Raw genomic sequence first — 18,165 nt, 5'->3', positions numbered from 1 at the left:
GACTTTTTCTTTTTCTGTGTGCTTTTGTTTTGATTTCAAAATATCAAAATTGTCTGAATCTTCAGCAACCCATGACATCAACAGATAAACATATACCAAAACAGCACAGACCTCATGAATCTGGAAGAAGGCGAGGAAGTCGGCCAGTGAGTTGATGACCATGGAACGCAGCTGGATGGACATGAGTGCAGCCACGCAGGAGAAGAACTCCTCCACAAGCTCTGTGGAGTCAGTCTCGTTGGGTGGTACCAGGTGCTGCCAGCACTCCTGGTGGTCAATGAACAACTTGGCACAGGTCGGAATCCAGCTGGTTACACAAAGAGAGCAGTTTCTGATTTGTGTCTGAGTTTTTAGGTTTGTAAAAGTGGAATGTAGTGACAAACGTAATAAAGAGGTGAGGGACTTTGGTATTTCTTTCAACAAAAACAATGGTATTGCTTTTGACATATCTTCATACAGATATTCTTTTCTGCTTTTTCTTCTGTATCCCTACCCCCCACACCCCCTCCCGCAAGACGGAGGACAGCTTTTGTATTTAAACAGGAATAAAGTACAGTGCCACCTGTCAAAAAACAAACATCACAGGGGCTAATTCAAGACATCCTTTCATGACATTCAGACAAGCAAATATTTACACAAGGAACATTGCAGCTAAGCGACATTCTACTCCACGGATCAATGATTAATCTCTCTCATCACCAATCCTCTCAACAAAGGTTTCACAGCAAAAGTGTTCACAACTTGTACCTTTTTCTAAGGTGCTCGTGGGCCTCCCAACACTGTTTCTTGACCAGGGACTCGAACTCTGTGGGCAGCAGGGGCAGGTCCGCTGCTAGCAGCTCCTTCAGGTTGACGAAACGCAGGTGACAGAAGCTGGATACAAAACATTATAAACCGTCATTCTTTCTGTTGATACTTAACTTCTAACAAAACATTTCAAAAAAACTATTTAAAACCATGGGCAACTGGTAATGGAGGACTGTTTTACAAGTCCTGATTTTAATGAATGTGTAAATGATTAATTTAAGCAAGTGTGATATTCTTTTCTCAACAGTGTAACAGGGACAGAGGAATGCATGAACATGTTCACATGTCCACCAAAAACCATGTCCAGATAATCCACTTACATCAACACATTCACAAACACACAGAATCGCAAAGTTAAAATGCATGTCAGACTTACTCCTGGAACCAAATCTCCTGCAGTCTCAGCATGAGAGGGTTGGTGATGAAGAGATGCTCCTCGTTGAATCCCTTCATGTCTTTGTATGTGGGATGCCAGGGAACAGGCGCACGAATCACCCTAAAAGAGAAAAAAACACCAACAACATGAACTATCACAGGAGTACTGTGTTGTTGTTTATTCTCCTTTCTCTTCAAACCAGTCAGAACTATGTACATTTGTCCACGCTTTTTATTCTTCCTTCCTTGCAACTTGTAGTGGACACAAATCACCATGTTATCCTTATGCACATTCCATACACAAAGATGTTGAACATGCCTACTGCAGGGGAGTTTTTGAAGTATTAGCATTTGGTTATTTTTGGAGACCCCAGAAAGGAGAAATTCTGGGGTCAAGAGCAGAAAGACCAAAAGCACCCCTCACCTCTGTGGAAAAGGTTTTGGAGTCCAGGTGATATGGAGGCGCTCTTTTTCTGTTGCGTCCTTTAGAACATAGTCCACTGAAAAGAAAAACCAATCACGTAATTTCAAAACAGGTTTATGTAAACCAAGATGATGTGGTCGGAGGGTAAATGCAGTTCTATCATTGTGTGCCTTGCAAAGCTATACAAAATATCACATTAAAACACAGAGCACAGACAGACTCGTAAAACACACGAATATTGATACACATGCAAACACTTGGTCACCCACAATCATACACCTTTTTTTCTAAATGACAGAGCGAAAGTTCCGAAACTCTAGCAGTCAGGCAGCTAGATAGACACAGACACAAAGGCACAGACAGAATGACAGACAAACAGAGCAACATGCATACAGGCAGGCGTGCAGGCAAAGATACAAACACCATACAAATGCTCCACACATGTACACACCTTCCTCCACACTCCCAATCACCATCCCTACATACACACACCAACTGACCCACCTATGGACTTTCTGGCGCTGAATTCGTAGTCAGAGTCAATTTCTTCCAGCAGTTCGTCACGCAGGTCGGAGAGGTGGGAGCTGGTGAGGTAGTTTTCAGGCACCAGGCGCTGGATAGCGCGTAGTTGCTCCTCTGGCTGTTGGGCCAGCATCATCTTCTGTACCCCTTTGCGAATGTAGTAGTAGTAGCGCTGAAAATCAAAAGCAGTCTTGAAAATAGTTACAGTTTTTATTCAGCTAACACCAATGTTTGTGAATTCTTGTTAAAATACCAGAAAGGAGATTGAAAAGGTTGGGTTTAAGAGAGTTTTTTTGAAGGTTCATGGTGAAATCCATACAAGTCGCGTAAGGCGAAATTACTACATTTAGTCAAGCTGTCGAACTCACAGAATAAAACTGAACGCACTGCATTTTTTCACCAAGACTGCATACTCGTAGTTTTGTCAGTCCACCGCTCGTGGCAAATAGGCAGTGAAATCGACAAGCCAGAATAGTGCGGTAATGGTCGCGCTGAGCAGGATAGCACGCTATTCTGTACCTCTCTTCGTTTTAACTTTCTGAGCGTGTTTTTAATCCAAACATATCATATCTATATGTTTTTGGAATCAGGAACCGACAAGGAATAAGATGAAATTGTTTTTAAATCGATTTTGGAAATTTTATTTTAATCATCATTTTAATATTTTTAATTTTCAGAGCTTGTTTTGAATCCGAATATAACATAATTATATGTTTTTGGAATCAGAAAATGATGAAGAATAAGATGAACATAATTTTGGATCATTTTATATAAAAAAAATTTAATTACAATTTTCAGATTTTTAATGATCAAATTAATTAATTAATTTTTAAGCCTCCAAGCTGAAATGCAATACCAAAGTCCGGCCTTTGTCGAAGATTGCTTGGCGAAAATTTCAATCAATTTGATTGAAAAATGAGGGTGTGACAGTGCCGCCTCAACTTTTACAAAAAGCCGGATATGACGTCATCAAAGACATTTATCGAAAAAATGAAAAAAACGTCTGGGGATATCATACCCAGGAACTCTCACGTAAAATTTCATAAAGATCGGTTCAGTAGTTTACTCTGAATCGCTCTACACACACACACACACACACACACACACACACACACACACACACACAGACACACACACACACAGACACACACACACACTAATACACCATGACCCTCGTCTCGATTCCCCCTCTATGTTAAAACATTTAGTCAAAACTTGACTAAATCAGTAAATGTAATAAAAAAAGAAGCTATACACATGTTTTTGTGATGCAGAAGTTACACACGCAAAAAACTCTATTTTGAGACTTACTTTCCTCTGGTAAATGTATTTAAAATCTGTAAAGAGGGGGTCAATGTACTCTTCAGCTGCTACAAAAGCTCACTCTCATTATAATCTAACCTCCTCATCTTGCTGGGTTGGTGCCCCTGTGGCCTGTAGCTCCTCCTCTTCAATGGCCAGCATGATGTCGACCTGTTCTGAGGGGGTCATGGGACGACTGGGGGGCATTTCCGCAATGTCTGGCAAGGGTCGTGGAGACTGGAAGCCATTTATCAAGGCCACGTCATTTCTATGCAGAAAGAAAAGACAATAATAAATATATGAACAAAAGCGGGACAGTGGCTGCTAACATTACATGACAATATCAGAATCCTACATTTGACAGGCTGAGAGATACCCTCAACATCTGAGGATGCAGTGTACCACAGAATCACAGTTAATTTGTCACAGGAATCTGTATTTCTTGATGCGAAAATAGTTTTCTACTCAGTTATGCATCCATATCAAAATGGTACTTTGTTCCATTTTTACCGCCATATTATTCTTGTGATTTTGATTCCTATGCTATTGAATAATTGCTATGATTGATACATATAACCATGCCCAACACCTAACAGCCAGACATCCCCCTTTAAACACCAAAATTGTCATTAAAAACAAAAACAAATACCAACATCATGACCGTTGCTACAGTAAATCTCTTAGTAAGTTCTGTAACTTCAAAATTCTGAACCCAGGTGACCTTTTAAAATATGGCTGTCTCTTAATTCTCACGAACTCTGTAACATGACCAATACCTTTTTTCCTGGGAATTAAATGTTCTAATACTGAAAATGAAACTGCTCACCCAATTGCTGCTTTGTCTACTGTGGTCTTGGTTCTAGGCAGTCCACCTGCTTTCCGAGGACTTTTTAATTCAGCTGAAATAGTCAAAAGCAACATTATAATACAAATGATCACAACACAAATATATTGACCTGCTGCCTCATCCATGAATGCAGTGAACAAACATAAAGACACTGTGCATACTGATAGTGGCTACAACGGCTTCGTAATTATGACCACTAACGTGTCTTCAAAGTCAGAAATGGGGGAAAAAAATTTGATAGACAGACTTGTTATTTATAATGAATGTTTACTCAATGGTATTAGTGAATAAAAACTATAAACGCCATCCACAAAGAAAATGTAACAAGCATACAAACCAGACTCTCATGTATGTGTGTGAGAGTGTTAGGGTGGTTGTGTGTGTTAGGGTGATTGTGTGTGTGTGTGTGTGTGTGTGTGTGTGTGTGTGTGTGTGTGTGTGTGTGTGTATGTGCGAGTGTGTGCATGTAAATGTGTGTATGTGTGTATGGGTGTGTGCATGTGTGTGTGTGTGTGTGTTTGTTTAAGTTGGTGAATGGGCACAAGCCTGTAACTGTCTTTGCGCATGCACTTTTATTGAAGGACCTTCATTTCATGACATCAATGAATTGAACTGTACTATGAAACACAAAGCACTGTGATCTCAAGCACTACTAAAGTGGCAGGAAAAGATTATATGCTTCAACTTAAAGTTGACTGATTCCTGGATATATATATCAATATTGCGAAATAGAAATAAGCTTCAGGAAAAATGTAGAGGCATACTTATAGAGACAGCACACAAAGTAGCATTTTGCAGATATACGATATTTAAGTATGAGTGAGCCCATATTTGCTCTGCCTGCTCTCATCTCATTGGGGAAATAACAGATACAGTTTCTGTGTGAAAAAAAATAATCTTGCGCTACAAAGAAACAAACAAACAAAAGCACACAAAGAAACAAACAAGTATCTTTTGTTTGGTGATAAAGCTTCAAATGTGAAAGAAAAAGGTAGAGGACTAATGGCAACCTGAATATACACAACATGTCACCTATTTAGCCAATACATAAAGAATATATTTGTATGGTCTATACAAGAAACAGCACATGCACCAGCATTGCAAGGGATTGGAAAATGTATCCAACTTCCAAATAGAAGGATGCTCTTCCTTGACGCAAAATCCTGGATAGCTCATTGGTTGTTTACCTGACAGTTTACACGAAAAGGAAGACACATCAAAGAAAGAATCCAAATGCTCCATATTCAACTGCAGCTTGATTAGGACTAATTTGTCAGAGTTCCATGTGCTAACAAATGCCATGATCTCAAAACTCTATTGATTCTGAATTTGATGACAAAAGAAACAAGTCGCGTAAGGCGAAATTACTACATTTAGTCAAGCTGTCGAACTCACGGGATGAAACTGAACGCACTGTATTTTTTCACCAAGACAGTACAGCTTTGTCAATCCCCGCGTGAAGGAAATCGCTCACCTCCCACGTGCAAAACGTAGTGATATTGACACGCCAGATTAGCGCGGTAGCGTATTGTGCTAAGCAGGAAAGCGTGCTTTTCTGTATTCTTGTTAACTTTCTGAGCTTGTTGTGAATACAACCTATCATATCTATATGTTTTTGGAATCAGAAAATGATAAAGAATAAGATGAAATCATTTTTGGATTGATTTCTAAAATTTTAATCGTAAGACTAATTAATCTATTTTCGTTGATTGTGATCACATTTTAAGAGTAAACATGACATATGTATATATTTTTAGATTCAGAATGTGATGAAGAATACGATGCAATAAATTTTAAATCTGTTTGCGAAAAATCGATTTTAATGACAACTTTAATGAGCAAACTCATTAATTAATTTTTATGCCTCCAAGCTGAAATGCAATACCATAGTCCGGACTTCGTCGAAGATTACTTGACCAAAATTTCAACCAATTTGGTTGAAAAATGAGAGCGTGACACTGACAGTGCCGCCTCAACTTTCACGAAAAGCGGGATATGACGTCATCAAAGACATTTATCAAAAAAATGAATAAACAGTCTGGAGATACCATACTCAGGATCTGTCATGTCAAGTTTCATGAAGATCGGTCCAGTAGTTTTCTCTGAGTCGCTCTACACACAGACACACATACACCATGCACGGCCCTCATCTCGATTCCCCCCTCTACGTTAAAACATTTAGTCAAAACTTGACTAAATGTAAAAACCTGTTGCATAGATCAGACAAAATGAGTGTTGATGATACTATGCTTTTAGTCATGCCTCAGGCATCTATCCATTTGAAATAAATACCAAGTTTCATTGACTTTTTTCCAAGGAGTCAAAAACTGATTTTTTTGTTAAAAGAAATAATTTGTATCACTGTCCAGGCGGAACAGCGCAAGGCGTAAAAAGCAGAAGTAAATGAGACAAAAGTACTCAATCAGGTCATACCAAAAGAAAAATGTCCATGATTATGTATAATGAAAAGGTTTTCTTATCTTTACTAATTACGGCAAAATTCAAGAAATCATAACAAAGAAAGAGTGACTAAACAGAAATGAGTAAGCCTTTTTCCAATCTCTGTGTCACATGAATATTCAGCAGCATGTGAACATCTAGCATAGCATTTGCTTTACAAACAGTTATCCTGAGAACCCACCACTTTCATGAATAGCAGGAAGCCTCTTTGCTGAAATGTTAATCAAACGCATGTTCACATGAAACAGTTTGTTAGAATGAAGCAAGTGTTATACTCAGGACATCATATTGTCTTGGTAGGTTTTTTTCTCAAGAGATTTGACATGTTATTAACTTATTATCACCAGAACTTTGATGCTTGAAAGTGCATCTTTCATGTTATACTATTAACTCAAATTCTTGAAAATGTTAGCAAGGATGTCATATGATGACAAAGACACCTTTAATGGACAGTGTCACCTGAGATCTTTGCAATGAACTGTAGCTAAGCCAAGTCAACAAAGTACACATATCACGCTGGACAGGAACATTACCTCTTGTCTTTCCTCTTGTTAGCTTTAGAATGTCTTTGAGTTTGAGGTCGCTTGCTGTCGGAGTGTAATTGTTTGCTATCGACTCGCTGGGTGTCCTGTGATATTTCTGTTCCTTGAATGGTGATGCCAAGGTCCATGGTGAGCCTCTCATCAAAGGTGGATGTTCGCTGTTACGGAGGACAATCTAGGAAGAAATAATTGAACTGGATGTGAACAGCAAGCTTTACTAACATTTAATTTTCTCCCCCTGAAAAATGTTATAATTTCTCTTTTCTCACATCATAAATGTGGAGGGATTCTCTCAAACACCAAAACGGATGCAGTTGTTATGTTGCACTCTCGTTTATTCGTTTTACGAAAACCAACCGGACCAACCTCAGGACAATTTCCACTCGGTCACGGTCGACATCTCACGTACAGCATCTCTCAGGCTACACCATGATCTGACTTCTTGTGCAGAACACAAGTTACAAAATCACCAATCTCTGGGAACAAAATTAGCAAAAACGTCTTTACGGTTTCAGAGTCAGGAAAACAAAGAAAGATATTCACGCCACAAACGAGGATATCAGGAACAAATTACTTATCAAATCAAAACGCCTAAAACATAGTCCCTTCATTCCAAAGAAAATTCCCAATTTCTCTTCAAAATCAAACTATAAAAATATATGTATCAAAACTTAAGATAACTTATGCTGACTATTATTCTCTTCAACCCGTATGAACAATGTGAATTTAAACAAATTACAATAATCATTATCAATACGCCATGCATAATCATGAGCATTAGTCCTTTTTGCTGATCCTACAAAGTACAAGTCTCTAAAATAATGATGCCAGAGAAAGCACAGGGCGACCAACGACCTCTGCCACGGAAACGCCCCGGCACCTGCGATATCTCACGTGCAAGAAACATAACTAGCGTTGGCAGCGATAAGGACCGTACATGAGAAAAAGGGTGCGAAACCATGAAAGTCTCTTGCAAGGAATGGCACTACGCTTAGAACGACCATAAAACAACAGTGTCCAGTCCAAGAATTAGAGACAAAGAAACGGAGAGAGAGAGAGGGAGAGAGAGAGAGAGAGAGAGAGAGAGAGAGAGAGAGAGAGAGAGAGAGAGAGAGAGAGAGAGAGACAGAGAGACAGATAGACAGACAGACAGACAGACAGACAGAATCTCATCCCGTTACATAAAGAGCACCAATCCCCCTTTAAAAATAATTAAAACAAAACAAAACAACAACAATCTACAACAACAGATAAACACACCTAACCCAACCTTTTTCTTGCCAAATGTTTGTTTAGCACCTCATAGACTAATATTGTACATTGTATGCAACTTCGTTTGAAAGGTTTTGTGTTAAGTTATCTTGTTCTATTATTATTTGAAAGTATTGCGTCAATTTCTTTAATACTGCATTGTGAGTGATACAATGTGTTCCTCCATATGCTATCATTCTATATTTTATTATATCATTGCAGATTAAAACATATTATGTCAGTCTGTTCTTGTATAGATATCTAAATGTTATTACCTGGTACAGATCAGACGGCTCCTTTGATGCAACAGCTGGGAGTGGGGGAAGCCCAGGCAAGCCCCGTGTCTTGCTGCAGCTTTGCTCTGGGGTTTCCACCAGCTGTTTAAAATAAAAGTACAATAATTAATAACTGCTCTGCCAGGTTTACTATATTTTGTGTAACCGAATGTGCATTGCAACATCATTGAATCATAATTACTGTGTCATTTATTGCATTTGTAAAAGATTTATGTCACCAGTGCCACATGCACCTCAAAGTAATTTCATATACCATCAAATATTATGACAAAAGGACAATTTAAACTTTACTCTTCCCCCTCATCATCATGCTGCCAAATTCATATGTATGGATTGTAATAAACAGGTCATTCTCACCTCACCATCCTCATTCTTAACCATTTTTTTCCCTTCTAATTACATATCAATGCTTTCGTAACCTAGCTGGTAAACAGACTAACATCTGATGTTATATGTTTCAATGATGGGGCAGTAAATAGCTTCAGTAACAACTGCCCATATCATACGGCAGAGTTTTTTTTCTGTTAACATGTGTTTTATTTGGAAAATTGTTTGATAAGCAAGTTATTATTATCATCTGAACATTACACTGTTTTGTTATGAAACTTTCAACTTCAAGACAGACAAATCAACATTTATTACATCTCAGTAAAATCAGTCATTATAAAAATACAAAGTTACTGAGTTATTTCTCGATCGAATAAGTGACAAATCAAAGCTCGTTTGTTTTTAATTAAAATACCATTTTGAAATGACATTCAGAGTCAAGTGTTACCTTGGCACGTTGTAGAGCCATTTTGGTTTCCTGTGATATCTTCTTGTTGATTCCCTTGTATGAAAATAAAACTGCTACAATCTACACAGCTCTACAAAAATATAAAGTGTACAGGTAAGAATCACATCTCCTCAAAATGTGTGCGAAACGCACAGCTCGGATATCCAGTTGCCCTCCATTTTGGCAAGCGCCATCCGGGTCATTTGTTGCTAAGTGTCGAGCCTCGTTAGAGAGTTTTTGTTGCAGACGACGCATGTGCGTCTCGCCATGCTTATTTGGCTTTATTTAAAGAAGCCACGTTAACAATTACGATCGAAACAAAAATGTCAAACTTCTGATTTTTATTGCTTCACGTTTTCAGTCTGTTTTTATATTACCCAGTTTTGAAAAGGTTCTGATTTACATTTATATCAATTTTCAAGCGCATCAAGGGCAGCTACTCAATCTCTTCTTTTTTGTCTAAGATATTTACTGTTTCCACCTCTATCAAGTACATAGAACATGCAGAAGTAAATAAATGGGTATACATGGTAAAAAGAGTTATAATCTTGATCATACATTTAGTTATTGCTGCTATAGTGGACACACAATTAGAGTATTTTAGAAAAAGTACACATATTAGCGCATTCAGGGGGAACAACTCAAAAGGATTCATTCGTCGAGCACTTGCCGAGTGTTCGTGTCGCCTTGGGGACAGACGGCCAATGGATGCCTGCGTCGCTAAAATGATTGGACCTGCTATGGCCCGGGACTGTGTGAAGTGATCTTGACTTCGGACATCTTTCGGCAGGCGTCAGTTACCAGTCTGTCGTCAAAACGATGGTGAGTCGTGTTGTGTATGCTGGATCTGTTTGAAGCAGAGCCGCTAGACAGTCACTATGGTGCAAAATGATGGAATGCAAGGTTTGGACACAGTATAATTATGATCTTAGAAGTGACACTTTATTGCCTGTCTTTTTAATTGTTGCCTATCAGTAGGATTATTCATAGATGTTGTTGATACATTACAATTTAATTGTCATTAGTCATTAAACATTTTTAGAAAAGTGTGCCAAATCAGAGACTAAAGGGATATTTGGTGATTATTTAGGGTTGAGTAAGAAAAGAAAGTTTTTAATGACCTTTCACAATAAAAAATAGGGCCACCTTTATTTACGAAGTTGAAACTTACAAGGAAACAGTCTCTACTCTCTACTGCTCTGACCTCCACTGCTTACTGTTTGTGGATTTTACACTTGCTCTTTACGACTTTAGTTTCACTTTCCCACATTTTAATTTCATGTAATGATATGATATATGTGTTAGTGGTTTTATGTCATCGGAAATAACTCCTAACTATTTGGGAAAAGTTGTATGAGCCAAATATTTTCACTTCATTTGTTTTGTTCTTCTTTTGCAGGTTGGTCAAACCTGGATGGCAGGAATATTTTTCATAATCAACACTTGTTTAGTGGGTTTAATGTGAGTTTTTTCATGGTGGATGATAACAAGCCTCTTTCAACATGCTGGAGATTTGCAACTACCCGGGTTCTGGCAGCGCAGTGATGGAGGAGACAATGAAGCACACGACCACAAACATTGAACAGTATGAGTTCAACCTGGGGAGAGCTCCTAACCTGCGGTGTGTGAACACAGGAAAATCCACAGTGTGTGGTGAATGTGAAACATGTCTACTGACTCTGAAGATGAAGGAAGTAAAGGAATGGTTTCATCGATTGGGAGACAACTCCAGGAAGAAGTTCATGCTTGGTTTGCTGAGAAGAATTCACAGCGTGGACCTATTGCGACAGTTAGTGACTCTACTGCAGCCTGTGGTAATGAAAGACTTTATGTACGCTCGCGCTCGAAGCCAGCCGAGTCTGACAACAGATATGATGACCCTGAGCGCCGACCGGGCGCTCTCAGAAGATGATGTACTTAAGTATATCACATCTACGTGGGATTGGTTTGCAAAGTCATCATACTGGTCCAAGGCTAATTTTGCGTTCAGTCTTTTGCAAGCCTGTGATGCTCATCTTCTTTATCTCCTCTTTACGCAAGCCAACACCCTGCTAGTGTCAGAAAAGAAAGCTACGGAAGCTGTGCAAGGTATTTATCTTGTTTACTTTTTCAAGATTGATTGACAGAAACTTTGTTTTCCACACATGTATCATAAAATGTGTAATAAAACCATATTTTTTTCATTTTAACTTGATGGTTGCTCTCTGTTATCTTTGGCGTGGACTTTATTAAGAAAAACATTTGAATGTGAGGGAAGACTTCTGTGTGTGTGTTTTTTCTTCTCAGTAGTCTTTTTTGTTTGTTGTTCTTTCTTTGTTTGCAACATTATTTAAAAACAAGCATCATTATAAAGTAAGTGTTCCTGTAAAGGATAGTTTATCCAGTAAGACAAGAACACACATGTATTTTAATTCTTTACTTTTTGAGCATATAACAGTTCTGAACTTTCAACCAGCACCTGAGAAAGCAGGGTGAAAATAAAAAAAATAAAAAGAGAGAATGAGAGAACAAATGAGGTGGAGATATATGGGAGGGAGAGGGAGTGAGTGAATAAAGATAACATTCATTCCCATAACCCTGTCATACATTCTTATCATTATGGGTCCTAGTTGTCAAGCAGTGAGTTTGAACAAGCTGTATGAAACCAGATACATGTACGCACAAGGAATCTGAATTAGTCCCCGACCCTTCTTTCATTGATGACCTGTTATGAGGCTTCTTTTATCAGTCGTTACTACTTGTCATTCATGAGAACTGAGAAACCTGTAAATCACTTAAAATTGATTCCATGACATATCTGCATGTCAGAATGGTGCCTTTGATCTCCGTCAGTGAAAAGCTTTATTAACAGCATTTACCGATCTAATTGAAAATTACTGCCTTTGATACCGGTCTGATGTTTGTTGTCCTGAGTGAATATTAAACAGAATGATTTATTTATTTATTTGATGCCTGAGTCTGTGCACAGGCAAAAATGAAAATAACTTACAAGAGGTATATGTGCTGCATGAATGCTTTAACTTGTAATGTAGCTCTCCTTTACCCAAATAACCCCTGACTCGCGCAGCCCCCCCCCCCCCCCCCCAAAAAAAAAGGTAACAGCAAATACTGTTCAATAATTAGAGAATAAGAATCAATAGATATAATAATAATAATAATAATAATGCATAATATTTAAATAGCGCATGTATCCAGGGTTTAACCCTGCTCAAAGCGCTGATATTTGCATGCTTCTTTCCTGTTTTTTTGGCTTTACAAATAATGGTTCCTTACAAGCTCCTTTTTTGTTCGTTTAGTACTTTGTTTTGCGTATATACATGTATGTATGTCATGCATAAAGTTAGTGATAAAGTCTTGTTTCTTTCATTCATGCATTTCCCTTTGGGTGTAGTAGGTTTTTATGACCAACAGGCGCAGATTAGTATTCAAAGCATGATTTAGATTGATCTTTCATCCTAGGGTGGAAGAAACTACTTGTCTCTTGGAAATTATGGCTTTCTTCATAACATCAATTCAGTGCCCACAGAATATTTTGTTGCAAGTGTTATTTGATGTCATTTTCAATCAAAAAAGTACAGCTTTTCTTTTGAAGCATAGCTTCTTCAACAAATGTCATATTGTTATAGATCTACTTTACAAAAAGGTAATACTGATAGATTACATTGTACTTATTTGGAAGTATGACATAGCCCATGGGAACAAAATGTCCCCTTTTACTGCCTGATAAGATGAAAAATCCCAAGGGCACAAAATTGCCACTTGCACACACATGAACACACACACACACACACACACACACACACACACACACACACACACACACACACACAACATACAACACACACTTTTAACCCACATTTCAATCCAACGTTCTGTTCAGCAGCAACATTGGACTACATGGAAACTGCCTCCATTGCCAGCACAGAGTATTCATATCGCTCAGAGAAGCATCCTGAACTGCAGCTTCTCACCCACGCCAGAACCGACTATAGTGAGTTCACCACGAACCCATTTACAGGGGCGCACCTTCCAATAAGCCGAGCTGCAATCAGTCGTGGAGATACTGCAGACTCTGCATCCACTTGTGGTACGGACACAGACTCAGTAGACCCTGCAATTCTTATTATACCGACATCGTCAAAAGCCTATTCTGGTGTGGCACGCTACAAGGACTTTATCGGGAGTCTGCCCGTGCATCTGGCGAAGTGCATCCTGAGTTTTCTGCACCAGGCGTCATTGTTCAACGCGCTGTGCGTCAACCTAAAATGGCGCACTCTGGTGGAGGAGGTTCACCAGGAACACTTCGTCGGCCAGTCGCTATGGGAGGAGGTCATGCTGATGCAGGTAGCTGACTTTTCTGAACTGGTTTTTTCTTTTAGTTATTTGTGTGTGTGTGTGTGTGTGTGTGTGTGTGTGTGTGTGTGTGTTATTTTCATTTTTTTTTCTAAAGGAAGTGTTTTGTTGTTGTTGCAAGTAGGAATTTTTTTGTTAATGCATACATGTGAATGCATTTTGAGGAAGATGTTTTAGTCCAAAAATTACTCTGTATAGAAAGGGGAATGGAGAGCTCTACATGTAATTTTGTATATATGACTTGCGTAAGAGCTGTATGGCCATGAGATAGCTGTGTACATTTTCTGTGATTTATGTTCTGCTGAACCAGAAAATGTAAGGCATGTGTTTTGTCCTTGTACTACAGATACATACATTTACGAGAATATTGTATTCATGCAGAGAGAAATGCATGCATAAACTTAAACCATTGACATTTATATATCTATATTTTTAAATACCTATGTGATAACTGTAGTTTTAAACAGGTGAACTCCAATAGAGAATAACCCTATGTGAAGAAAAAAAAAACCCCACTGTTTTACAAACATCCGTTACTGTTGGGACACTTATTGGGCAAAACATTCACTTTTATTTTATACTTTCTTTCTCTTTTGCTTTCAAAGTTTTCTTCTGTCTGTTGAATTGGTTCTTTCTTTGCCTTCTCTTTCAATTCCCCATCCAATGTTAAACTTGGAGGTGTCCTTGATATTCTAGGCTTTGTGGGTGACACTTTAAGGTGCTGTCAAACATAGGCCCTTTATTGTCAAGACACATTACAATATTATTGGTTTTTCTGTCAGCTTTTCTATGGGCCCCAAAAGCGCTGTTTATTCAAACAGCTAATGTAAACCAGGAATAGCGATGTATTTTGGAGTAAATTCATACAAGAATAATGTTGTGCTTTCTAAAAGTAGAGAAACATCCTTATCGAAAAGGTTAAAATGGGATCAGCTCGTTACTCCCCCGTATCGCTACTCCCCCGGCTCGATACTCTCCCGCCTCGTTACTCCCCAGCTCGTTACTCCCACGTATCGCTACTCCCCCGGCTCGTGACTCCCCCGTACACAAAAAATGACTGGATAACCCTGTGATAGTAAGTTGGCATGAAATATTGTCCCCCCCCCCCCCCATGTCCAGCTGTTTTGTTTGTTTCTGTGTTTGTTTATCCAGACAATTTCTCCGAAAAAACAATATATCAATCAATCAATATGAGGCTTATATCGCGCGTAGTCCGTGGGTACAGTTCTAAGCGCAGGGATTTTTTAAATTTTTTTATTTATTTTTATTTTATGCAATTTATATCGCGCACATATTCAAGGCGCAGGGATTTATTTATGCCGTGTGAGATGGAATTTTTTTACACAATACATCACGCATTCACATCGGCCAGCAGATCGCAGCCATTTCGGCGCATATCCTACTTTTCACGGCCTATTATTCCAAGTCACACGGGTATTTTGGTGGACATTTTTATCTATGCCTATACTGTACAATTTTGCCAGGAAAGACCCTTTTGTCAATCGTGGGATCTTTAACGTGCACACCCCAATGTAGTGTACACGAAGGGACCTCGGTTTTTCGTCTCATCCGAAAGACTAGCACTTGAACCCACCACCTAGGTTAGGAAAGGGGGGAGAAAATTTCTAACGGCCAGGGTCGAACTCGCAACCTCTCGCTTCCGAGCGCAAGTGCGTTACCACTCGGCCACTTACTATCACAGGGTTATCCAGTCATTTTCTGTGTACGGGGGAGTAACGAGCCGGCGGAGTAGCGATACAGGGGAGTAACGAGTCGGGGGAGTATCGAGCCGGGAGAGTAGCGATATCTCTTCTGCTTAAAATATATTCTTTTTTTTCTCAAAGATGTACTGTACACGAATGTACAGGCAGATCTGACAGTTGTAAGTTCTTTAAACATGCTTGCTCTCTCTCTCTCTCTCTCTCTCTCTCTCTCTCTCTCTCTCTCTCTCTCTCTCTCTCTCTCTCTCTCTCTCTTGAAAATTCAATTAAGTAATAAATGCATTACTTAAGTGTAATAAAAAGGCACGGCGGAGTAACGAGCCGGGGGAGTAACGATACGGGGGAGTAGCGATACGGGGGAGTAACGAGCCGGGGGAGTAACGATACGGGGGAGTAACGAGATGCTCCTGGTTAAAATGTGTGTCACAAAGCACTGCATGGAAGTTTTCTATTTGACAGCAACCAAGAATTAGAACAGCGAGAGATTGTAGTTGATTTTGATGTTTGGACACAGAAAGAGCTTTATCCCATGAGAATAAACAGGACTAACGAAGGGATAATCAGTTGAACCTGATGCACTGAAAAAGTGGGTTATTCTCCAGAGCTGTGAACCATTTTTGACATGCATTTTCAATGATTATTGGCAACTAGAATGTGTTCTTTTTACTTTATTCAGTAAATCTCCCGTTAGATAATGAAACAGACATGCAAAAAAAAAAAAAAAACCCTTAGTATTTATTTTTGTCTTTAAAAAAAAAATGTTAGTGTTTAAATCCATGTCGCAACCTTCCATTTTACGAAGTTGACGTACTTTAAAACCCGTTAATTTACTGAACATAGACAAACAAAATGTACAAGTATTTTTAATTCTTTATCTGCTGGCCAAGGTTATTATATGGAACCAGTTCTTAATAATGAAATCTATTTGTATCGTTAAAATGTCTCAGTTAAGAAATGTCAACTTTGTAACATGGTTTCCAGTGGTACACAGCTCTGGCTCTGGAAAATAACCCATGTACAGGTTCATACTTTGAAAATAATTAGCTTTCATTGTTCCTGGTGTGCATTACTGTAGAAAAAAAGAGTGGTATTGCAAGAAATATCTCCTTTTTGTCACGTACTCTTCTTTCTCAGTTTTGTTTAACCTGTTTTACCACTTCCACGAGTGATGAGAAAATCAAATGGAAATTGTGAAACTCTTTTTTTTAGAATATAAAACATATTATTCCACTTTGGTAACTGGATCAGTGTCTTCAACAATATATAAGGCAGCTAAACAAACCCGCACATAGAGAGAAGAACGAAAAGTAAAGAAGGAAATGAATAAAGCAAAACAAAAGAAAAAGGAGTAAATCACAAACCAAAAGGTCAAAACTCAAATAAAAAAAGCTGCTCTTGTACTGGCAGGAGATACTCTTGTTACTTCTTTCTTGGCTCCATAGCTACTCTCTTCATTCAAAAAACATAATGCCAGTAGTATTAGGAAGTTAGCAACAAATGTTTTGCTAAACTTTTTGCATTCATCAAGGCCAGGTCATGACGCATTGCTTATTCTATGGATGAAGCACCGCTAGGCATGAATCTACTGTAGTAGGATTAAGTTGAACAATATTGTTTTTGCGATAAATAAAACCCTCTTATGAAAGGAAGTTACCCCAAGTGCTAAAAAACAAGGTTTGCAAACTTTCAAATGGTACATGGGATTAAGTAAACATATTATACACATTGAATTTGCCGTATGGTATTGTGTTAGGAAGTTTTTGGTGGCAAGGGATTAACTGAACAAGTGTAACCTTGCAACCTTTGGCTTCAGATGTGATAGAAGTCAGTTCCTTTTTGTTGAGCTATTGCACATTTCAAAGGCAAATTTTCTTTAGAGTCTCAAGGCATACAGAGCAGAAAAAAGCAGTGACAGCTACGGTTAATCCATGCTTACAATTTAGGTTGGGCTCCAACACGACCTGGTATTACCCTCAAGCTATTCATTTTTCACTGCAGACTTAATCTCATTGTTGCCTGAGCACAATATGCTTGATGGGAGTAATATCAATAACTGTGTGCAACAATTGCTGAACGGCTCTTTCAGCGTTTTTAAGTCTTGATAGGGAAAATGAAAGATTGCCTACAGCATAATGATTTAGGGCTTAATCACACAATCATTTCTCAATACGGGGTCCCCGTGCATTTAGATTACTGGAAACTGTATGGTATCGGAACCACGTTAGAAACCTCATGCAAGATTTGTCTCGCTTTTATTGAGCTGTTACCTTGGGACTTAGCTTTATGGACCAGACCACAGTTTACTTCATGTTAGAAAAGGCGACGGCCATGTCAGGAAAACATTAAAGCTCCATTGGATATAGGACCTGTGGGGAGAATTTATCACCTCTGCCTTTGGAACCAGTTCAGGGTTGTTGCTGGATTGTATGGGAGCCATGTGAAGTTTGATTTCTCCCTAATGCCTTATCAGGAACTGATCACTCAAGGCTG

General features: G+C 38.7%; 3 protein-coding genes across 6 annotated transcripts in view; 2 read left to right on the top strand and 1 right to left on the bottom strand.

The window, feature by feature from the left end:
* Positions 1 to 9,787, bottom strand: part of LOC138958612 (dynein axonemal heavy chain 3-like) — a 90,606-nt gene extending 80,819 nt beyond the window's left edge. For both annotated transcript variants that reach the window (XM_070329813.1, XM_070329814.1), the window contains exons 1-10: positions 9,602 to 9,787; positions 8,806 to 8,907; positions 7,271 to 7,454; positions 4,257 to 4,329; positions 3,530 to 3,698; positions 2,111 to 2,300; positions 1,607 to 1,682; positions 1,184 to 1,303; positions 748 to 873; positions 112 to 307 (exon numbers count right to left, since the gene is read on the bottom strand). In XM_070329813.1, the coding sequence (XP_070185914.1) occupies positions 112 to 307; positions 748 to 873; positions 1,184 to 1,303; positions 1,607 to 1,682; positions 2,111 to 2,300; positions 3,530 to 3,698; positions 4,257 to 4,329; positions 7,271 to 7,454; positions 8,806 to 8,907; positions 9,602 to 9,622 (1,257 nt within the window). In that variant the 5' untranslated portion in view covers positions 9,623 to 9,787. The remainder of the gene's footprint in view (positions 1 to 111; positions 308 to 747; positions 874 to 1,183; positions 1,304 to 1,606; positions 1,683 to 2,110; positions 2,301 to 3,529; positions 3,699 to 4,256; positions 4,330 to 7,270; positions 7,455 to 8,805; positions 8,908 to 9,601) is intronic.
* LOC138958621 (tubulin alpha-1 chain-like) overlaps positions 1 to 18,165 on the top strand; it is a 98,733-nt gene that overhangs the window by 2,608 nt on the left and 77,960 nt on the right. The window lies entirely within an intron of this gene.
* Positions 10,296 to 18,165, top strand: part of LOC138958604 (F-box and WD repeat domain containing protein 10B-like) — a 29,736-nt gene continuing 21,866 nt past the window's right edge. Inside the window, exons 1-3 of one of the 3 annotated variants that reach the window (XM_070329808.1) lie at positions 10,296 to 10,423; positions 11,001 to 11,689; positions 13,485 to 13,945. In XM_070329808.1, coding sequence (XP_070185909.1) covers positions 11,104 to 11,689; positions 13,485 to 13,945 — 1,047 coding nt within the window. In that variant the 5' untranslated portion in view covers positions 10,296 to 10,423; positions 11,001 to 11,103. The other 2 variants (XM_070329806.1, XM_070329807.1) reach the window with 2 other exon arrangements.

Source organism: Littorina saxatilis, linkage group LG2 (genome assembly GCF_037325665.1).
Source record: "Littorina saxatilis isolate snail1 linkage group LG2, US_GU_Lsax_2.0, whole genome shotgun sequence".
Taxonomy (NCBI): Eukaryota; Metazoa; Mollusca; class Gastropoda; order Littorinimorpha; family Littorinidae; genus Littorina; species Littorina saxatilis.
Note: the sequence above shows the minus strand (reverse complement) of the source record. Positions and strands in the feature narration are given on the sequence as shown.